The sequence below is a fragment of the Parasteatoda tepidariorum genome, chromosome X2, assembly GCF_043381705.1.
Source record: "Parasteatoda tepidariorum isolate YZ-2023 chromosome X2, CAS_Ptep_4.0, whole genome shotgun sequence".
Lineage (NCBI taxonomy): Eukaryota > Metazoa > Arthropoda > Arachnida > Araneae > Theridiidae > Parasteatoda > Parasteatoda tepidariorum.
The window spans coordinates 46729884-46754947 of record NC_092215.1 but is presented as its reverse complement, the minus strand read 5'-3'; the positions used below and the strand labels follow the sequence as shown (position 1 = coordinate 46754947).

Sequence of the window (25064 nt, the reverse complement as noted above, 5' to 3'; positions counted from 1 at the left end):
ACTGAATCAATTAATAAGCTGAGTAAAAAGCCTGCTTAGAAAGTATTTTATTCCTGAGCCTTCCCCAATTTTGTTTTTTAAAAGCGAGGATCATAATATTTATTTTGCGCCGACGAAAGTCTCGCTACTGTATGTTCAATCTTTGCTAACAGATTTGTTTATATTGAAAGTGTGACTTTGGATGCACCGTCAACTCTGCAAGTAAAATATCTCAATGTTAAGTCTTTTTAGAAATTATTGTTTGTTTCATTTGAATTATTGCAACATCCACGTGGTGTTTACGTCATAATTTTCTTCCTGGAGAAGTCCGTGCCACCCCCACACGTAAGCTGAGAGGGAGGAATACGTATGTTACCTATTTTGGTGCGTTCCCAAACCAATGGGAACGGGAAAGTCTTCCCATTTGACCAATATTCACTTCTTACTGAACTCTCTTACAGAGAACAAGCAAGCAATGGCTAACCGAGGACCTTCTTTTGGCCTTAGCGCCCAAGTGGCTAACAAGGTAGGCCTGTTGTTTGTTTACAAGCAATCTTCAAACATAACTTCTAATACTATTTATCTATAGTCAATAATAATAATAAACTTATTAAGAGTCATTTCTCTCAAAGATCATAAAAATTTTCGAAAAACTTATTAGCAATTATATTGGTAAAACTTTGTATCTTATGTATTAAAGCTATGTTATCCTTAAAGATATGCGTTAATTTGCATAGTTAGATTTGTTCTCCGCTTTTTAATTTCTCATCTATTTTTCAAAACGTAACGTTTAATAATGATTTATAAAATTGATAAGGATTGTTGAAATAATTATTATAAAAGTTTTTGTTACAGTTTCATTGAATTGCGAAAAAAAAGCACCAAAAATGATTTTTCACAAACTCTGCTTAAGTTAAACAAAAACTAATACTTTTACAGCTTAATGCGTCTATAGATAAAATATGAGACTTTCTGTTGACATTTGAGGAGCGGGAATGATTTCGTATCATTCATTAATGATGTATTCTTATACAATTTAAGACCCGTCATTAGAGATTCCTTTAAAATATATTTTAGAATAAAGCTAAACAACTTATAAACAGCTCTTCGAAATTAACGCACTAAATGACTAAACAATTGGGACCATGTTCTCTAAATTGCAACTACTATTTTTATAGCCAAAAATCCAAATCTGCCGAAAAAAGACATGTTTATCCCAGAAAGAATGTTTTTGTGTCTGATTTTAAGACCTGATTAATAGTTAGCACCATTTAATAAGCACCTTATACCTTTAACATTAGCACTTGATATGGAAAATCCAATCGTTAGAACATAAGTTTTTGAAAGTGGCATCTTTATTTTTTGATTCAATGTGTAATTTTCCAATTTCGATGAGATGTGTCTCCTTACGAAATGAACCATTCATATCAAATATTCTTTTCTGAGAAGCCTCTTCCATCAAACTTAACAGTCAAGGAAGAGTAAAGGGAACTTATAAATATACTTTTATTTAGTTTTATTATTTATTTAATTTATTTAAGAAATTATAAATATACTTTTATTTAATTTTATTAGATCTTTACAAAGCAATATCTTTTCAAACAAGTAAAATTAAAGGTTGCCACCTAAATGGAATGGGAAACAATATAATTAGCATTATTCTAAAATTGATTTTTCTGACTACATAATATCAATACAGTTCTGCAATCAGAATTATTGAAATGGTATTAAGTATTACACATTTGCTCTAGATTTTAGTTGATTGATAGCTTGGTGTAAAAAAAATGCCAGCATCATTCAATGGGATTATCATTTGTTTAAACAATAAGAAACCATTATTGTTTTTGTTTTGTTTTTTTAAAAACTTCAAAAACAGACTAATGTATTACATTAAATTATTTATTTAAAAAATAAAAACCACATAATTTTATGGCTCTGAATTTTTGAGAGAGAGAAAAAACCATGGAAGTTTCAAAAATTATCAAGTTCTAATTCTCCTAATTTAATAAAGATACATTTTTTTAAAACTTTTTTAAACAATTATCCAAATCTAATAAAATTCCTTTTTATTATAAAACTTTTTTGGATAGTTTATTGCTGTCGAATGATACTCCATCACCAAAAATTTGTTCAGGAAAAAACAGGAAGAAAAAATAAATAAATAAAAAACAGGGAGAAAATTAAAATCAAAATTTAACTTAAAATCCAAGAAGAGGAAGTCGTTTAAAATGTAAATTGTGTTACCCATTCCACTTATTTATATTTCTTTTTCAATTATTTATGAGTCAATTAAGAGAACTTGATAATAAGAGCAAAGAAAAAATGAATAGCAAAATTTCTATTTTGAAGAAATCTCTTATTTCTTCCTTTCCAGATGCAATAGGAATTTTTGTTATCAATTTATCGTCATATGAATCCAAGATAATTTTTTCGCATTTGTAGTAAAATTACAAAAGAGTTTCTTGAATGGAATTAGTGAAACTTGACACCATATTCTTTGTAAAATAAGTCACGGAATTCCTCATATCATTGAATCAATGGTGCCGCAAAGGACAGGGGTGTAGTGATTGTGTACTTTTTCCTCTTTTTCGATTAAACACAATTTTTTTCGTTAATTTTGCAGTCTTTTATTAATTGTATATGTATCTTGAATTTTTGTAAAGGTATATTAAACTTCATATATATGTATATAGTTGTTTTGCCGGTAAGACCTAGCTTCTATGAAAGTGGCTTGGTAAAAGTCCGAATTGTTATATGATTTTATTTCATTTCAACCTTTCTTTTAAATAATTAGTTATATTTTTAATCTTTTATCTTAACTTTAATCCAATTCGAAAACTGAAATTTTTAACTCTAATTAACTAATGCTTCCCTAATTTGAAGCAGTAATTTTCTTTTGTGCTCATACGATACTTAATTTAACGAATTTTAAAAAAGAATGATTTTTATTACATTTTTCATATTTTAAAGTTTAATTACTGTTAAAAAGGTGCATTTTTGTCAAACACTTTTGGTGTAGTAGCTTTAATTCAATTTGTAAAAATTTCGAATACTCAGATGTGCTTCAAAAATATTTTTCAGAAATACGAAAAAAAAAAAAAAATAATCCTACGATTTTTGTTGTATTTTGCCTAGTAGCACCCCCATACCAACCCTGGGAATTCTTCGTTGGGTGCGTGACTACGGTTTTTGCTGCAATGGGGTTGGTGAAACAAATTAACTGTATTTTCAAATTTCTTGTTACTAAAATATTAAAAATTTGTAACTTCGAAAAATATATTACAATTATAATATTTTAAATTTTCTGTAATAATATAGAAAGTTACAAACATAAAATAATACAAATTCTTACAATTTTAAAATTTATCAATTTGTATAAGTTTATAAATTGCGTTTTTTTTACTTTTTCTTTTTTCTTGCGGAATTAAATTTTATTTCCCCAAAACAATTACCTAACATCGGCTCTGAATATTCCTTCAATTTTAAATTATATTATACTATAAAAAAGTTCGATATAACGAGTACGACGTGTTATGATGAGAAGTCCGCTATTTCAACGAATTTTCAAGTCACCTACAAAATATGTATTAAAGATTCAAAAATTGCATATTTATAACCGAGTTAAAAATTATTAGCCGTCTGCTTTTTCAATAACATTTTTTGGGGGAAACACATTTTTCTGTTGATTAAGGATGCAATTTTATACGAAGAACTTTGTAAATAAAAAAACATTTTATGTATTTCTGGTATTAATGTAGAAAAGCGAACATCTTTTCCTTTTTAAATTTTTTTTTATCCCTTACTATTATATAGCAATGTATAGCTAAGCCACCAGCTAAGTTATCCTTTTTCCCGTTATGTGCAGAAATCCTATCTCGCTATTCGAAAGAATGCTTCTTTCGTTGACCACTTTTTCTATCATGCTCCTTTATATACCTTCCTGATAACTTATGAAAATCAACATTCACTTTTATCAATGAACGTCAAAAAGTATCGCATTTTCTTTAATTTTCTTCTTGCAAAAACTTGTTACTATTTGGAAACTTCCTCAAACTTTCCTGTGGTAGACATTTTTGCCTTTCATAAAGTACAGACCTACGTAATTTAGTTGTACTATCTGAAGGCAAAGGCAGTCTACTCTCGATATGTATTCTACATAAAGAAAAAATATCTATTGCATTTTTTTATCTTTTTACTGCTATTTTAATATTGAATTTGAGTATTTGCTTATAACAACAAATTCGCTATAATGACAATTTCATGTGCTATTATTATTTTTCGTAGTTACGGACTTCTCCTGTATTCTTATTTTCAAGGAATTGGTCAACTGTTGATTTCCCGTTAAATATACAGTCATATATATTTTCGTCGTATTTTTCTCATTTTATCACTAACTTCTCAAATAATATGCTTCTTATAATGATGCTTCTTATATTTTTAGATCACCAATATGCTTTTAATAATAAAGCACACATTCTTCAGTTCCCAATTAACTGCAAAACTGCTTTCCTTATATTTTACTGTTCCTTAAACAATTTATAATGTCTCCTAAATCAACATTTGGGTGATGATAAAATTGAGCAAAATTATTTTTCATGAAACGTAATTATTTTTGAATAAACCATTTAAAATATATGAGCAATATGAAATAACCAGTCTAATTTTTTAAATGATTTAAGAGCACTTTGAAATATTTCAACTACGTGAAATTATCAATCCACTATTTTATTTATTATTTTCCCAATACCTATTCATGTGAAATGACATTCGTCATTCAGGTATCAGAAGGACAGATTTCTTGAACGCTCGTTCAGAAGCAGGCACCATATTAGGTGTGCCATCATTACCCCTCCAGTAAGAAGTATAGAAAAGAAAGAAAGAACATCCATGCCGCTAACCGGGATTTGAACCCGGGGTATTTCTGACATCAGGTCAGCTCCCCGGTCGTCTCCAATATTTGATAAAAGTAAATGATTTGGAAATACTCGTACAATAAATCATCAATCGTATTCTTTAAATTAAATGATTCATTATCAATCCATTTTCTTATAAAAAAAAACCATTATGAATTACCTGAACTTTGAAATTTTTTTTTATTTTCAATGGCAGCAAAAACAAACTATAAAAGAAAACATAGACTGGGGGGGGGNGGGGGGGGGGGGAGTCTATGAATATAAAAGGTCTCTGATCTTTCAGTATTGGATCATAATATTACGATTGGCTAAAGCTCGGTAGAAGTAAGATCGTTCCCAGATTACAGAGACTGTAGATAGGACTTGAAACTTTGGAAAACGGTGCAAGTGTTCGGAAGACATTTATGGCCAAAGCCGAGCCTAAAATCAGCCACCATTTTATATCTGGGCCATTTTGAGGCTAAAGATAACAAATAGGGAACAATTTTTTTGTAGCATTCATACAAATACTTGATCTTACCTAATTCTGGTGTGGACATTTCAAATCTGAAATTAATTTTGCTCCTAAAGCTACGTTTTTTTAAATGATATATTTTGTCGTAATGAAGAAGTTTAAAAATGTTATACATAACAGAGGATAGCCCACATGTGGCAACAAGTTTCTAGGGTAGTTAGAGCACATGATTAGGACTAAAATTGGATAGGAACCCATGCCCAGAAATGTCGTCGAACGCGGTGAGGGGCACAACCTTATTATGAACTGTTTCTTCGTGTGCTTCTGAGCAGGTCACAATAGGGAAGCACCCTTAGCCACGCACGACGACATTTTCGGGCATGGGTTTCTATGCAATTTTAGTCCTGATGATGTGTCCCAACTCCCCTAAAAGTTTGTCGTAACACTTACACGACCCCCTGGTATATACAACGTTTTTAAACTCATACATTTCGACAAAAAATAGATTAAAAACGCCATTAAAGAAACTGTAGCTTGGATTAGAAAAAGTGAAACCGATTGCAGATTTTGAAATCAGCGACGTGAAAATATCTAAGATCCGTTTTTAAAAAAATGTCATGCAGCAGAAAGCAAAATGTAGAGAAAAAAAATTGTTCTCTAGTGTAATTTGTTTTTCCATGACTTTTAATTTGTTCTAAGAGCGAGTTTTCTTTTTTAAACTCTTCATATATGGTATTTGTGATTAATCAATTTATTATTCCATCTGGAAGGAGATTTCCAGAGTCAAAAGATACTATTTTTGGCCAATGAAAAAGTAAGCACAGATATTATTTAAATGAAACCATTTTTGTGAAATAGTGCAAAGAACTTTTGTAATTTAATTTTCTTTTGAAAATTTGAAGAAAATAAGAGATACTATGATGTCTTGCACGAAAGATAAGTCATTAAAATCATGTTAATAACTTGAAATCTTTTTTAATATGCAGTCAAATATACACGTTTTACAAACATACTAGAAACAAACATTCAAAGAAATTGAAAAATAAAAAGCTTTTTTTTTGAGTTTGAAAAATTGGATTTTTATTTAAAAAAAATCATTTGGATTCCCCCAAAATATAAAATATTTACCAATATTCAAGTGCTATTATGAATTTGAGCAACATGCTATACTCAAACGCTGTTCACTAATTTTTAATTTAATAGGTTAATTAGAAATCGAGTAATGTTGCTAGTCATGTGAAAAATTTGAGTTGAGAAAAACAGATTTAAAGACAAAATTTTGAATAAATATCTTCGAACAAAAAAAATGAGTTTGCAGACAATTCCAATTAAGAAAATGGGTTTTTCTGATTTCAGTAAGCTTTTGCCGTAACTTTAGAGGTTAATTGTATTTGACGTTTGCTTGTTCTGAACAACATACATTAAATTTTTTCTTTGTGGGGAAAAACCATCTAGATCGCTTAAGAAGCGTTTTTCACTAAAAAATTATTTTTTTCTGTTAAAATAGAAAGAGAAACTAACAATAAGAATCTCAGAACAGTTATAAAAATAGCATATTAGAAAAGGTGTTCTGGCTCACGTGGATTCACTTGAATCTTTGAAGAGTTATTTTGAAAGTTTATTCTTAGAACATCGCATCGCTTTTTTCTTTGCTTTCATAAATGTCTTCCAAATACGCCACATGCCATGCTGACTTTTGCAGTCACCGTAGGCGTAGCGTCGGGAGTGGGGCACGTGTCCCCTCAATAATTTCTCAAAATTATTACTTTAAGAGAATTATTACTTAAATTTTTTTTCAAATTATTACTTTAAAAGAAAATATTAAAAAAATATTTTTAATTTAATAAAAATGAATAACTTTAGACAGATTGATTTAGATAATTTAACGAAATAATTAGATACTTATAACTTTTCGGCTTTAAGTCGTATCTTAAAAGCAATTTATAGAATTTTTTAAAATTATTTCGATCATTATTTAACTATTCTGAAATTGAAATTGGGAGCAACAAGTATTAATATAGTTTAAATGTGATTATTAGTTATTTAGTTTAATTTATGCACTCTATATTTTTTAAAATTACAATTATTATCTATTAACATTTAAAGATCTGTTTATTTTTTATAACTATCGAAAGATTTTAGCATCGTTTTAGCCCTTTAGTATAGTTATCGCCCTTTAGAACTTTAAGTTTTCATTCGGATTTGTTCCAAGTATACATTTTTAGGTAAAAGTGATAAAATATACTTATGTTTACTATCCTTATAATTTTTAACCAATAAATTTCATTGCATACGAAATATCTATATTACGTTACTGATTAATTTTCAATGCACCGCATTAATTTTCAGCATGTTTCAATAGCAATTCTAAGCAATTTTGCTTAGCTATCACATAACTTTTTGAAACTACGAGATTGAAATACGAGATTGCACTAAATGCATAAAAATATTAAAAAATGACGCATTATTACACTTATTAAAATTGTTATTCTTTTAGATTTAAAGGGAATTTCATATCAAGGAATTGCAGTGTTAAATAATAAATAAAGTACATTATGATGGATCGGATTTTCTCATAATTTTCCGGATAATATATTAAAAAAATTAATTCTGTAAAAACGTTTTCGCGTTTTGGGAAATGTGGGTAAAGTGATCATATCATTAATGAAAAGCCCTGACTAATTTTATTCATGCTACTTTAATATTGAAAATATATTTTGTGACAGAATTGCATCAGATTTCTCATAAATTTCAAATTAGAATGAAACATAATTCCAATAAAAAAATTTTTTTCACCATTTGCTTAAAGAAGTAAATATTAGAGAAATAAGAGTGAAAAGTTAAAAAAAATCAATCCAACACTTTTTTTATGGTTAATTGTTTAAAAATTAACGTAGAAACTAATTAAAATCGAATTTTTATATCTTTCTTTGAAATAAAATTGCAAACTGCGAAAAAATAAATAAATAAATAACAATATCAACGAATCACCCTGAACTTGGTGAACAAAGAAGGCCAAGACCCTTAATAACTTTGATCTAATAATCGGATCTTCATGTTCTAGGACTCAATCTTAATTGTTTAAGGGGTGACCACAAATATGCCAATTCAGACGATAATTTAAGTTACGAAATCGGAAACAAAAACGTATTTTCTTTGACGTATTCGAATTTCTGGGCAACAAAATATAGGGGGAATGGTCCCAATAGTTTGATTACAACAGCGATTCAAAGTTAGGACCTTTTAATGTTAAATTTACATTTTGCTTACTTCGAAAGCTATTTTAAGCAAATCGAAAAATTCTTGCACACAACTATAAAATTCGCTTATTTAAAGATAATTCCATGCAAAAATTATTTTTTTCTACAATTCTAAATATATATATANCGTCTGTGTTAATTATCTTTCACAACACCGAGGTCACGACCAGAGCCCTCATGTGGAGGTTGGTGTTAGGTATAAGTTGAAATGACTACGCTTTAGTAATAAACAAATTTAATAAAAAAAATAACAAGAGATATGAAACAACCCCTCCGTCTGAGCGTTACAAAAGTGGGGTGGCGCTGCTGCAGTGGAGGTTGGATTCCCACACATATATATAATAAAAAGACAGCGTGGTTCCTCAATAATTACTTTCATGCAATCACAATTCAAGCTTATTTTTAATGACGAAATTTATCATTAGTGTATTTATTTATTTTGTTTAAAAGGAAATTCACTACAAATAACAGGGTTAATATCAACTAGCAATAGTATTTCTGTATTTGATGTATTTTGTTGTTTATTTATTCAAAAATGGAAAGATGTTTACTTTTTAGTTGCATTATTGAGCTACTATAAAATTTTTTTAAGATGGTTCGAATTTTAAGAAAAGGACATACCTCATTTTTTTTTAAAAGTATAAATGCCAATGTTTATTTTAAAATTGAAATTTTTAACCAGAATTTCATTTAAAACTTAATCAGCATTAATGTTTTTCGAGCCAAAAGGAAAATAAAATTGAGGATAATGAAAAATAAAATCACGAGATGAAAATATTTCTTTAAAGTAAGTGCAATATAAAAAAAAAAAAATAATGCGCTAATTTTTAAAATTTTATTTGATAAACTTTAAAAAAATGCGCAATATTCGACTTCTTGTTACCCCTTCCAACTCCTTATAACAAACTTAGTAGCAGAACTGAGTTTGTGTTAAAGCGCCATAGCAAATTGTCATTAACGAAAATTTTTTAGTGCGGGAATGTAAGAAAATTTGTAAAAAAGCGGAACTTTAAAAACCACGACCAGACTTTTAGAACAAAGATTAAAGTGCAAAATTATTTTATCGTAGATGTAACTTTTTATTTCTCACGTTCTAGAATGTTCTCTATTTTATTCAGTTTAGTCGGTGTTAAGTTCAATTATATTAATTATTAATATTTTTTTTAATTTTATCTTCAATGTTAATTTATTTCCATAAAATAAAAATAATTGAAGTCAAGAATAGTTTAAATTTAGTTTCACTGTTACGGAATTTTTCTTTTTCCAATTAATAAATTTCAAACTAATAACACTTCAATTAATTAATTTTAAGTACCATATTTTAACAGTGCAGCTATTTCTTCATGTATTAAAGACATGAAGAAATAGCTACGTGTCCCTCAATAGACTGTTCACAATAAGACACGATTCCCAATAGATAACTTAAGTCAAACATCACTGGCTGAGTTCAGTGTGTGTATCGGTGACTACTTTGATCAGTTGCGATAGGCCCGAGGGTGTACACATCGATTATCGTCAAACACCACTCTGCGGTAAAATGCTGGACTACCAGCGCAGGTCGACGGACTACCATAGCGGCGGAGCTATCACCTCTGCAGAGGATCAAAATAGCGATGGCATGTCTTCGGATCATTCTCGAAGATGTTACCATCGCCATCATTCTATTGTGCATCTCTAGTGCGACGTGAATAAAGTACTATTACTACTGTTAGACAGTCTTGCCTATCAAAACTTACGGACCTACAAAATGCAACTTTTAAATACAAGCATTTTAAGCAAAAACTGCTCTGCAGATAAATTTTAGAATATTTCCAATAATGTTGCAGATTAATACAGATCATTTCTCTACTAAAAGATATCAAACTGTGACAGAAAATTTGATTTGGAATTAGATTTTTAAGAGCAGATTCAGAGATTAATAGAAATGTTTTTGTTTACAGTTGGCTGGAAAACGAGACCCCGAATTAGAAGGTGACATTTTGAGATGGATCGAGGCTATCATGGGACAAAAATTACCTAATGGACCCTATGAAGAAATCTTGCGAGATGGTGTGATTCTTTGCAAGTAATGTATTCAGAAGAAAAAATCTTTTTAATGTCCTTTTTCATAAAGTAATTTGCATTTTACAATTGAAGATTAAAGGGGATTTATATTTTTCACAAAAATGATGATTGGAACGACATTAGTGGAATTTTCAGGTTCTTTGATAAGTTTTAATAAATCAATAACGTGGAATATCGGTTCCCCTCAAGAGTTATTACACATTGTAGATAGTTTTGGCCGTGCTAAGGAAAAACCGTTCCTGTCTGTCTTGATTTTTTTTTTTTGTTTTTCTTCGTAGAATCAGCTCTCTTACTCCCAAACCACTCTTCCGCTTGATCTTCAATTGTGAGAATCTCTTATTTTATTTGTTTCTATGCTGCTAGATTTATTTTTAACATTTTATTTTAATTTTTCAAATAAGATACTTTAGGTTATTTTCTTTTTTATTACACGACATTAAATATTAATGAGACGAGTTAAGTGATCGCATTTGTAAAATATTCTTTCATATAGAATAATTTATGAAACATTGTAGAAGCTGATAAGCCGATACTTTGTATGAATTTCGGTATGCATATTGTTCCTTAAACACAAACCTTTAATTCTTAATTCTCGAGAATAATTATCATTCTTGTAATATTTTAATTTAAGAGAGAAAACAGGCTTTTTTTTCCTTCTTAGAATCAGCTCTCATACTCACAAACCGTTCTTCCGCTTGATCTTTAATTGTAAGAATCTTTAATTTTGTTTGTTTCTATGCTGCTAGATTCATTTTTAAAATTTTATTTAAATTTTTTAAATAAGATATTTTAGGTTATTTTCTTTTTTATTTCACGACATTAAATATTAATGAGACGAGTTAAGTGATCGCATTTGTAAAATATTCTTTCATATAGAATAATTTATGAAACATTGTAGAAGCTGATAAGCCGATACTTTGTATGAATTTCGGTATGCACATTGTTCTTTAAACACAAACCTTTAATTCTTAATTCCAGAGAATAATTATCGTTCTTGAAATATTTTTAATTTAAGAAAGGAAAAAAAAAGATATTTACTATATATCATCAGGTCTCTCTCCCCTCCCATCACAAGAAATAAACAGTTTATTTTTTGAATAAACATGAAAGAGGATTCTTGGAGAAAGGCGAATGTCTTTCATTTCCTAATGAATCATATCATTTCTAAACATTAACACTAAAATTCAAATTGTTTGAAACACAAGCCTAGTTAAAAGCAACAAATTTACTCAACATCAAAATGACGCTAAAAGTGTTTTCCGAAAATGCTGTTTCGTCCTATAATTCAAGAATAAGTAAATAAATAAAAACAGTTTAAACGTCTTAAACGTGAAGAAAACCCATAATTTTAATTATTTTTTTTATTTTACTATCTTGCCGTAAAGAGTTATTTTGGCAAGATATTAAAAAAAAATTTCAAAAGGTTTTAGAACGGACAAATAACTTCAATTTCACAAAAAGTATTAAACTTTAAAAAAAAAAATTCATTAATTCAGTGAGATTTTTCATTCTAGATTAACATCAATACATTTTCAATTTCTGCAAAATTTTTATGTGCAGCTAGATCGTGCAGCGTAGAAATACATTTTTAAACATTAAAAAAAGTTGATAGCAAATGTTTTTCGCACAACTATGACTTCTCTTTTTGATATTTTGTGCTAGTTTCATAATTTACGTACGTAAAAGGTTAAAGTTAGACAAAACGTAACAGTAATGAATGACTTACTAACTCACGACAATTTTTGAAAAACAAATATAAGTTAGAAATCTTTACTTCGATTTCGTTTCTTTCTTTACTCTAAAAATCTTCACTCTAGTTTCGTACTCTGATAACGCTTTAGTTTCGCTTTTTTACTAGCCGAAAGGTATGCCAAAGTTGCATAATTAAATGATTAACTAATTTAGCTCTTCAAATAAAAAAATATAAGTTTATTTTTAGTCCGTTTACTAATTTTTTACTAAATAATTTCTTGCATGAAAGCTAGCGTAAGCTATCTGAAACGTATCTCAAAAAAAAAAAAAAAAAAAAAAAAAAAAAAAAAAAACACGAAGTAAAAGCCAAGAGTGTTTCTCCAGAGAATGTAAATGAGAGAATTAAACTTGAAACTTAATGACAATGCTGACTTAATGAGAGTTAACGTTGTGCTAGTGAAGTTTTTCTTTTTCTTTTCTTTTAAGGAAAAAAAAGCGCTGAGCATTATGTTAGTAAAGTGAAAGTTGCTTATAGATATGGAGATTATAATGCTCAATTTTTTTTAAATAAAAAAGTCGCACATAGTTCTTCTAATCAAAAATCCTTAATGCTTCCAAATAATAATAATAAATAAATAAAATATATATATATATAAATACGATTTGAAAGCGAAACTTCTATCGTTTAGAAATTATCAAATTCAATTTTAAATTTCTGGCAAAGGAAATCAAAGCAATAATTTTAGTAAGTTTTATTTAAACTTATTAAGAAAATTAATAAGTTTTATTTTATTTACTGCGCATTAGCTGCACGCATATAGAACTCATAAAATAAGTTTGAAATATAGAGAAAACATGGAAAATAATAAAGATTAAGAAAAGAGAAGAAGAAAAAATCATTAAAATAAGATATTTTTAAAAAAATGTCTTAAAAAAATTATTAAAAAGCAGGAAAACAAAATAATGAGAAGATATCTTGCGTTCAGCTCTCACGCAAAAAAGAGTGAAAGAGTGCTTTCTAATATTGTTTTAATATAGCCAAACAAAATATATCAATACAATAGTGTAAGGAGCGGTCAAAAAGAAAAGAAAATATATATATATATATTCCAATAAAAATAGTAAATTTTTTATTGCAGTATTTTTAATTTTTTTCTAAGCGTATTCTTATATTTATTTTATTTTTAAGTGCCTGTTGCTCTGTAAACTTAGCTGGGCGAATCCACGTTTTAATCTCGCATGTTTCGCATGAAATTAATTAAAATATTTGCGAAAATTATTTTGTAAATATATATCTATGTCTGCAATATTTTAGCAGAAAATGCTTGTCAATGATAAATTTTTTTTTTATAACTAGACGTTGAAAAACTGGATAAAATTGTAATTGCTAATTGTTCTTTCACAATGAAATCGCTCAGTTGTTATTTGATTAGTGTAGCGCTGAAAGCTGTGACGTATAATCTAAACTTTACCAAGTTAATACCTTGTGTTCAGCTTGCGTGCAGTTCATGTATTGCGCATGCGTGATTGCAGAAATTAGCATATATTTAATGTTTAAAGAAGCATGAANATAAAAGGCTATATATATATATATACGTAATAACGTAATATACGTAATACGATAATATGCTGTGTTTGGCGAAATTTGGCGAATAATTAGTGTATATTTAAACTATTTAATCAAATTCTTGTGTGAATTGATAATAGTATAACAAATACTTTTGGGCTATTGTTTAAGCAGACTAGAGCTAGACGAGCTCAAATCTTGAGGACAGTCCTCGAATTTTAATTGTTGTGTCAATAAAAACTTTCGATTACTCAGAGGACAGAAACATTTTGTCTTGAATCTTAACACAAGTCCTCAAATATCCGCGACTTTTTTGAAAACACTTTTATTATATGAAGTGAAAAATCAAAAGTACTAAGCTAAAACTAACTGATAAAAACTCCATACACGCCTGAAAATAATTCCAACAAAAATAAACAAATTTTAATAATCATGTACTCATTTATTTTACATGTGTTAAGCAAATGCTGATCATCAAAACTGCTTACTTCTAAAATCACCTGATATTTAGTAATAAATTTTTAAAAAATTACCTTGTTAGGTTACTAGTTCATTGATGGGTTGGAAGGGGAATAATATTAATTAATATTTTTCATAAATATATGGATGTTCTAAAATCGTAAAATTTTTTGAGGATGCTCCGCTGATTTGTCCTCAAATCATGGCTTAGAAATCTGGTCACCTTACAATCAAAGCCTCCTAGATACCCCATCTAGGAGACTTTGCTACTATTATTCGAAGTTTAATTGCGAGTAATTCTGCAATTTCAAGAAATTGACATTATGGCTGTCAATAAGGCGGTTTGTTTACATGAAATGAACTTTTTGTCGGATTTAATTGATAAATTCACCATAGTCTACTTACTACCAAGAAAGTTTCAATCGTTTTTCCTAATTGATAAAAATTTTTTGATTGTGGTTGATTATTTGTTAAGTAATTTCAATCTCCTTGTCGGATTGATTTGACAAACTACTTTTATAAACAGTAATGAAATGCATGTATGTTTTTAATTTTAGTCTCATAAGATTTACATAAATCTGTCAATTGTATAAAATAATTTTATAATGCTTAATTTCTATTTATTTCCGTATGGTTTGAATTCATATTAATATCCTGTGAGTGGTACGTGTATGCTTAACTAACAAACGCTAGTTTTATTTTAAGATATATTGTAAATATGTATCCTAAATTTATGATTATTGCCTTATATTGTATAGTAAAAATATTGTTATTGGCTCTTATAAACTGTACGCCAAAAAGAAAAAAAAAAGAAGGAAAAACAAAGCGGACCACTTGAATAATTTTTGATCTAATGATGTAATCTTCACGTTTTAGGACTAATTCTTAATGGTTCGAGGGGTGACTTCAATTACTAATTATACTAATGCAGACGATATCTTAAGTTACGAGATCTGACACAAAATCGTGCTTCTGACTAAACATACCTTTTTTATCAACGGATTTTGGATTTCTGACCCTTTAGTTTTAGGGGGTAGCCGCAATCTGGGAAATATAGAGAGTAATCCTAATAGTTTGGTCAGGAGCGCGGTCCAAGGTTTTCCCCGTTACGCTAATTTTGCTTTTTAAGTATTTCACCATACTTCAAGAAATTTTTAAGCGTATTGAAAACTTTTTGCGCACAATTATAAAATTCGTTTATCCAAAAATGATTCCGTGCAAAAAATAAATGTTAGCAAATATTAATTATTTTTTATTTAATAATAGTCGAAGAAATTTTGTATTGCAAGGTATACCATTCTTTACGTCATTTTAAAGTATCTAATTTTTCATGGAAAAATACAAAATTTTAGTGAAATCGGTTGAATAGATCTCGAGAAATCAAATTTTTAAAAAGTAAAAGTACTAACTTTAAGTCACCCCCTCAAATATTAAGAATGAGTCCTAAAACGTGAAGATTCGATCATTAGATCAAAATTATTCTTCGTTTATTTATTTATTATTATTTTTTGGTGCACTGTTCATCGTATTTTACTGTAATTATAAATTTTAGTGTTACTGAATAACAAGCATGGTGACGGCTTCTTTACACCAAGTAGTGTAAAAGAACATTCTAGGTGTTTCACTACACCAGGAACTATCCTTGATTTTGGTGTAATGGAACACTTCCTGAAACACTACTTGGTGTAAAATAGTTGCCGCCATTTTTGGTGTTCACATACACGAAATTTCTTACAATGTATATATGATGTTAGATATATGATACTCATAAGGATAAGTAAAGCTACTTTTACTATACAACGTAAGAATCATATATTTAGGATTCATATATATGTACCGTTTATTAAAATATAATTAGTTTGTTGATCAAACATACACCCAGCACAGAGAGAATATTAATATGAATTTGAATAGACAAAAACATATGACAAAACAAAGAATAACAAAATAGAATAAAGAAAACAAAAGGAGAAGAATAAACAAAACGAAAGGAGTAGAAATAAAATATTATGAAATTAATTAATATTGTTTACAGATCTTTAAAAATTAAAACACTGATGGAAAAAGAGTCCCAACACCAAGAAAAATTTATTGTACAGAAATGAAATTTTGGCGATGCGTGAGTCTGAGTAACGTATTTAATTGATTAAAGTTTCAAGATCACAGGTTAATGCAATTAAGAGAAAAACCATTTCAAATGTGAAATACTTGTACATTAATAACTAGTGTAACTACCAGAATTTTGTATGCAAGCATGCATTGCGTCATACAGATGCCGTATGTCATTTTGTGGGATAGAGTTCAATGCCAGTTATATTTGGTCAGTCAATACGGGGATAGTCAATGCTGGTTGATGACGTAGATGACACTGAAATTGTATTTATTTATTTTTTTTAAAAAAATTACTAGCACACTAAGTTGTTTACTCATATTAAGTTAATGTCGCCAGAAAGTTTCAAGTTTAATTCTGTCATTCACATTCTCTGGAAACATTCTCTGGCTTTTGGTTGAGAAGCGTTTTAGATAGCTTATTTCTGCTGTATTGACAAGCACAGAATCAATTTTAAGTTGAATCAATTTTAATAACCAGTTTCAACTAGACCAGGGGTGGCGAACCTTTATACACCAACGTGCCATTTTTTTCTGAAAAAAATTTTAATGAGGTCATAGACGTGCCGTCAAATAATTTTGACTTCGTGATTATTGGGAAAATAATAATACTAAATACTATCAACTCAAAACTCTTTATTTACATTGAAAAAAAAAAACATTTTGCCATGTCTTAAAACAAATTAAAGTAACATCAGTGTGACTTCTGTTGCTGCAGATACGATGACAAATAACTTATATTAGGTTGTAAGATGTTAGTTTAAGCCGAACTGTTACTTTTTTTTTGTTGCTAGTTATTTATTGTTAGCTTGCTTTTTATGGTTATTAATTGTTTTTTTAGCATTAATTGTTAATTTTTTTATAATTAATTGCTTATTATTTTGTTTGTTTTTTTGTGAATTTTAATTTGATTGTTACATATGCTTCATAGTGTAATAACATTTGTGTAATAACAATTCATAGTGTAGTAACAATTGTGATCGGTGGCGTGCCCAAAATATTGTGTCTCGTGCCGTAAATGGCACGCGTGCCATTGGTTCGCTATCCCTGAACTAGACTATGAAATGATTCTATAGGACAGCACCAGGGAGCATGACTCAGTGATATTTCCCTTACTGGAGAAATGTAAACAACTCGCAAAAGTTACTACATTTAAAAATTGTTTTAGTTTAATATATGAAAAAGTAAAAATATTCTAAGAACTTTTCTTCTTTTTTAATTCCTCTACATTAAATTACATTCTTTTAATAAACTTGATAAAATAGCTCTTTTAAAATTTTCTTAAAACCTTTAAAAAGTGGATTAATATTAAGGTTTCGTTTTTTTCTTGTGATTGAAATCACTATTTGTAAAAGTATATGATTCTACAAAATCACTCTAATTTAAAAAATAAATAATATCAAATGTATTACATTTATAACCAATTCATATATTTTCCATTGGAAGTTAAATGGAGCCAGTTTGGACAAGTCCACAATAATTCCACGAAGACATGCGTCTGTTTATACTTAATATTTGTTAATTGAAACTATACACAGTAAAAGTTAATATCAAAATAGGTAAAATATATATATATTATAACATATTATCATCTTTTGTTGAAATCCTTAAAATAAAATATGTTAATAAGAAATAAAGAGAAAGTTACTTTTGCACCTTAAAAACCTTCTTTTGCAGATTTCATGTAAAGTATTCACAGTATGACTATACAACTGCATATGGAAGTGTTCATTAGTGGTTCCAATCTACAATATCCCACAAGGGCCCCCAATTTGATCAATAATTAATAAAGTTATTCAAGCCCCATAATCGCACACTCGCCCTCTCTCCCCTAGCATAATGTAATGTAATTTTTTTCAGTTGCGAAACATTTGTGGTAGTGCAATTATGATATAGATCCTTTATATAATGCTTTTCTTTCTTTTCAAGTTCGGGAACATTTGAAATTAAGTACAATTATGATATAGATCCTAAATATAATGTTTTTTAATTTTAGGAACACTTGAGAAAGTACAATTATTATATAGATCCTTAATATAATGTTTTTCTTTCTTTTCAAGTTCAGGAGCATTTGAAATTAAGTACAATTATGATATAGATCCTTAATATAATGTTTTTTTTTCTTTTTAAGTTTAGGAACACTTGAGAAAGTACAATTATGATATAGATCCTTAATATAATGTAATATTTTTCCAGTTTAGGAACACTTAAGCGAGGACAAATATGTTACAAGTGCATAATACAGATCCTTAATATTTTTCTTTTTAGGAACATGCATACAAGGAGAATTATAATATATGTCCTTAATGTAATGTAATATTTTTCAGTTTAATGAATAAACTGATGCCAGGATGTATTCAGAAAATTAATACTTCCGGTGGACAATTCAAAATGATGGAAAACATCAACCGTTTCCAAGAAGCAGCTAAAAAATGGGGTGTTCCAGAAATTGACGTCTTCCAAACAGTCGACTTATGGGAAAGGAGAAATATTGGCCAAGTAACACAATGCTTAATGGCTTTAGGCAGAGCAGTAAGTTTATTTATTCAAATTATGAAATTTAAAAGCTGAAATTAACTCTTTTAAGTGAAAAGAACAGGATAAAAAATTTGAAAATATTTCGAAGATTGAAAAAAATAAATATTTAAGGTAAATCTTAGAATATTGCATTTTCAAAAACTTCTGAATTGATTTTCAAAAAATTTTTTGTATGAATTCCCAACTCTTGAAGAGTACTTCGACGTCGGGTTTTATTTTTTTTTTCAAAAGAAATTTTCAAAAAAAAAATAAATAAACATTAAAATTTGAAGGGAAAAAAAAACTATGGTAAAAAGCGAACAAGAGAAAAAGTTTTTCAAAGATCCTCGTGAGACATATATACTCGAAACATTTGCATAAGAAACATCGCACTGTAATAAATTTAAAGCAATTATTCGCGTAAAGCGTTTGAAGTTTTGCGAAAATTGTGATACAAAAGAATTAAAGCATCAATGAGAATGAAATAAAGTTTCAGACAATAAAGAAAAAGTAAGAGAAATTTAACAGACGTCGAAGATAAAAATAAAAAATTTAAAAAAAAATTAAAAAAAAATTCTGTTGAACTAACAAACATTAAAACTAAGAGAATTTTGATTTAAAAGAAATTTGGTTTATGGTATAAAATTTGGTTGATAGAATACAAATCAAGTGACCGTTCAACAGTTATAATTAAGGATGCAATAAAAAAAAGTTTCTAGAAGATAAGGGAAAACCTCTGAGCTTAAGGACATGAACCCAAAATTTTAAAAAATATTCGGAATTCCGAAAGCAAACAGGGCCAGTAGTTTTCTAATTTGAGTTAAGGGATTATTTATGAAATATAATAGCCGTAGTATTAATTAAATATTGTATAAAAGGCTTGACATATTAAATTTTATTGGTATGGTTTTCAATATAGTATTTTTTTTAAATACTTCACATAAATAAACAGTTTTCTCACTCACTAATTTAAATTTGTAAAGCTAAAGATTTTACTGATTTACTGAAGGTAACCATTAAGTATTTCCAATATAAGAACTCTAAATTCCAATTAAACTCCCGATTCTATTTTAGTGCACTAACTGTCTTCGTTAAAAAAAATCCTATTTCCAGTAAAAATTATTTAAATGTGGTAGTGTGTTGTTTTATTTATCAAGAAATGGAAGAATATGTATAATTTCATTATTTCACGTTCAAAACAGTTAAAAAAAATAATAAAACTACATAATTTAAAATATACAGGGGGTGGACAAAATAATGGAGACACTTCTATACTGATACATTTTTATATTTCTCAAGAAATAAATAATCATTTTATACTTCAGAAGTGTTTAGATCATGCAATTTCTTATACTTTTCATTGATGTTTAAGTCTTTTAGAAGTTTAAGGGACCGACAATAAATTATAAACGGAAAAAAGTGTTTTTGAACACTCTATACCAAAAAATGTAGTAATAAATTTGTAACTTGCAACAATTAGTTTGGTTATTATATGTGAAGATTGCCCAAAATTTCGTATACCTATCTAAGATATTTATGAAGATATGAATATTTTTATAAAAACTAATTTATTTATTTATTTTTTTTGTCTTACGTTTTTTGCTATAACATTAAAAATATTCTACAAAATTAAACAAATTTTAGAGCACTCTAAAATTAATTACAAAACTATTACTTTAAAGTTTCAGAAACATTTGTTTAAAATTACGCAAGATATGGGTAATTAAAGCAGTTCTTTTATACTGTGCATGAATGGAAAAAAGTTAAATTTTTTTCTCATAATTTTATTGTGAATCGTATTTGGCAACTAATGAAAACAGTCCGAATTTAGTCTGAAAAGTCCGAATTTTAATTTAGAAAGTTTCAAGCAATTTTCAAAGTAGTTTTTGCACCTTTTAAAAGAATCTCACTGTGATAAGGGGTTTTCTACAAATAGTATTTTGTATCGTTAAGCAAAATTAAATAACAAACAATAGTTTCTTGAAATAAACATTTATGCACCGAAATGTGATTGTATCAGGAAGGAAGGAAGAAAGAAAAGCTGCTTTTATGGAGAACGATCCCCAACAAAGTCGGTGTCATTTTTAATAACTCTTAATTAATTTAGAAAGTTTCAAGCAATTTTCAAAGTAGTTTTTGCACCCTTTAAAAGAATCTCACAGTGATAAGGGGTTTTCTGCAAATAGTATTTTGTATCGTGAAACAAAATTAAATAACAAACAATGGTTTCTTGAAATAAACATTTATGCACCGAAATATTATTGTATCAGGAAGGAAGGAAGAAAGAAAAGATGCTTTAATGGGGAATGATCCCCAACAGTGCCGGTGTCATTTTTAATAAATCTTGTTTAATAGTACAATATAAAATTTGTGGAAAACTCCTTATCATTTTTAGCTTTCTTTTAAAAAAGTACGAAAACTACATAGAAATTGCTTGAAACTTCTTAAATTTTTAAGATATTCAAATCAAATTCAGTGTATTCTTGCTTCTGAAATTAATTTTTTGTTTTGCAATTGTAATTTTAATAGAGTAGAAATGCTACCTGGTTCATGTAAAAACATACAAATTATTGACTTTCGATATCCTACACGTGACATAAACAGTCCTGAACCTGAAATATCTTTGTACTAAATGTGAATAGGAAAAGTAGATCTATTCATTCTCAGAATCGGAATGGCTATGAAATTGCACTTCTTATAGTATCGGTCGTAAACCTACTTTAAGATTCCTGGCTGGAAATTGGAGTTATTTTATTTTTTAGAAGCAATATTAAAGCAGATAAATTAAAGGGGGGAGTCATTAAGTTTGTCTCGAATGAATTTTTCTTCCCATAAAGAAAGTATCTCAAGGATTTTTTTAGAAACAATACTGCATTATTTTCTATTATATTTACATCGTTTTCAGGGTTAAATGTTGTCGAATTTTCTACATATTCATCAAATCAGTTGATGCATTTTTATAGGGGCTATGTGAAAGTTTTAGTATTCCCATGTCCAACTAGCTCTCCTCTATATTTGAGAAAGCGAATTTTTCACCTAGTTGCATCAGAATCATAGTTGCATCAGAATCATTTAAAGTCGGAGTAGATTTCATTGTACATGTAACCATAATAAACACTGACAAATACCGTGAAACACTGATAAAACGCTCTCTTAACGTCAATATTATAGACGTTTGGAAAATGTTCATAACACAAATATTTATAGACTGGACATGGTGGAAAGCTAGTATGATTTAGAGAAGCAAAAAGTATACACAAAAATACTTCGACTGACTAGGTAATTAAATAGTTTCCCTACATGCAAACCTATCGACAACTACACACTATAGACAATAATTTCCCCAAAAATGATGCAAATACAAGGTTATTACAGTTAAAGTTACAAAGTTTACATTAATTTAAAGTTCGTTTTATTTGCCGGATGTCTATGAAAATCGGTATATACATCATATAGATCATGAGAAAAAGATATTTGCCATATTTTTTTTCGAATGGCAGGCACTGAGCTTTATTCGTTTCGCCTTAGAAGATGCTACAGTTGTTACTCATTTCGCGTTCCCAGTGGGCACCTGTGAACCAAAGTCACGGAGGCGAGTAACATTGCCCACGCCACACTGCCACAAACCCGTTCATAGGGTGGGCCACATTCACTCATCACACACAACAGAGGACAACACAAGAGAGAGAAACATTCATGCCCAGAGCGGGATTCGACCCCGCGGTCATTGGCTTCGCAGTCAGGCGCGCTAACCGCTCGGCCACCTGGCCGGCGATATTTGCATTATTAAGTTTACCCGCATTATTAAGTTGTTGCAGTTAATTTACGTCACGCTAGAGCTGCACAATGGGCTACTGGCGACGGTCTGGGAAACATCCCTGAGGATGATCCGAAGGCATGCCATCACAATTTTGATCCTCTGCAGAGGGGATGGCACCCCCGCTTCGGTAGCCCGACGACCTGCACGCGAAGTCGAGCACTTTACAGTAGATCAGTTTAACGAGGACCAATACCGCACACCCTCAGTCCCTACGCAAACTAATCCAAGTGGTCAGCCACCCACACACTGACTGCGGCCAGTGATGCTTGACTTCTGTGATCTGCTGGGAACCGTGTCTTAGCGATCAGTCCACTGCGGGACCAGCATTATTAAGAAACCTGCATAAATCTTATAAAAATTAATTCTCTGTCAAATTGGCTGAAAATTTAATGTTGTTCAAAACATTCTGAACTAAAGTTCTCGTTGACAAAAAAGGATAGTTTCCGAAACGCTGAGCCTCAAACATAAGATATATAGACAGCGGCCACAATGGTGAAAGGTGATAGAAGAGCGCTTGCGCGTAGCATTAGACGTTGGGTACTTGTACACCATTGTGAATGCTATATGGTGTCTAGGATATGCACGGTATGGAGATAACATTAAGTAACCATCTACGAAGTTTATTGAATGTATCTAAGAAGCAGCGATTCGACAAAAAAAATTGAAATAATATTTAAATAATTGATGTGCAGTCATGTTTATGCGTGACTATATATATTTGTATACATCCAAGTATCTTTTTGTTAAAACAATCAAGGGCAATAACATTTGCAAAATCCAATCCGACAACCTCCACATGGTGCACATTGGTTAATGCTAATGACATGACGGTATTAGAGAATTACTACTTTCGTATCTCGGTAACTATAAATTTTTGGACTTAAAGCCAATGAGAACTTTTATTTAGAATGTTATGAACTACAACATATTAAGTTTTCAACTAATTTTACAAAGAATTAGTTTTCATCATAATATGCACACGGGGTCCTTCCGACCAATAGGTGAGATGACACGCAAAAAATTTAAGAAATTGAAATTGGAGAGGCAAAAATGTATACGTGCATTTCATTTTTGTTAAACATATTGCACCATTTAGTGCGAAGAATATCAAGATGTATTGCTGCATCTTGATGTGTTGGGCAACTTGCTTTCAATCTGGTTTCATTTGAAAACAGTCTCCTTCGTAGCACTTCTCTAACTACCCAGTCTCTTCAGATTTAGACATTCTTTTTCAAAACCTGCCTCGACACAAATATTTTTATTTATCAATTTTTTTTTTTTTTTTTTTTTTTTTTTTTTTTTTTTTTTTTTTTGTAAAAATTTCAAGCATGTAGTTCAATTGAAAGTTTAAAGTCGTTTCGATATTACAAGTTTCCGGCAATGCACGTTCTTTATTTTTCTTCTTTATGTGGTGCAGTATATTTTTTACACTTTACGGCAATGACTGCTTATTTCTTAATCAGCTTTATATTGAATTCATTAAAAATATGTTTTAAAAAGCTAAAATATAAAACACTTTTATTGTAGATGCTCATGGTCCATATAACGTATATATCCAGATCTACAGGGTAATTAAAATTACCCTATATATATAAAAAAGACCTTACTTCAGAATGATTATTTCTTTACAGTGTTATACACGTCCAGATTACAATGGACCCTGCCTCGGTCCAAAACCAGCTGAAGAAAACAAGCGTCAATTCACAGAAGAACAACTTCGAGCCAGTGAGGGTATTATCAATCTTCAGTATGGTACAAACAAAGGAGCCAACCAAAGTGGACAAAATTTTGGCAATACGCGACACATGTAGAATCTTTCAAGTGCTTGTTTCTCGGGGGAACAAAATATTTAGCTTGGCTTATTTTTTGTGTCAAGAAAATAAATATATTTACAGAAAGTGTGTGTGTATATTTTGAAAAAGCTGACTTATTCTTTTTAAATTTCGTATGCACAATTGTTTTATACAATCAGACTTCTCAAACCTAACAACACTGCAAAAAAAATTAGCGTTCCTCAACGCCAAAACTGGTGGAAACTGCTTTACACTTAAGTGGTGTATGGAAGCACCATTGGGAAATTCTTAGTGTTTTACTTCATTAAGATTCAAGGATAGTTCCTGTTGCAGGGAAACATCAACGATGTTATTTAACACTACTTGGAGTAAAATAGCCGCTACCATTTTCAATAGCAATCTGGAAACATGTGGTCCCAACAGTTTAGTCGGGAGAA

At 29.3% G+C, this 25064-nt stretch overlaps 1 protein-coding gene across 1 annotated transcript; it reads left to right on the top strand.

Annotated features, from left to right (window-relative positions):
• Window positions 1-325: 325 nt before the first annotated feature.
• LOC107438124 (muscle-specific protein 20) lies at window positions 326-24732 on the top strand. The gene is made up of 4 exons (XM_016050310.2): window positions 326-505; window positions 10547-10671; window positions 18825-19029; window positions 24466-24732. The coding sequence occupies exons 1-4, from the start codon at window positions 380-382 to the stop codon at window positions 24643-24645; spliced, it is 636 nt and encodes a 211-aa protein (XP_015905796.1). The 5' UTR covers window positions 326-379; the 3' UTR covers window positions 24646-24732.
• Window positions 24733-25064: the final 332 nt, after the last annotated feature.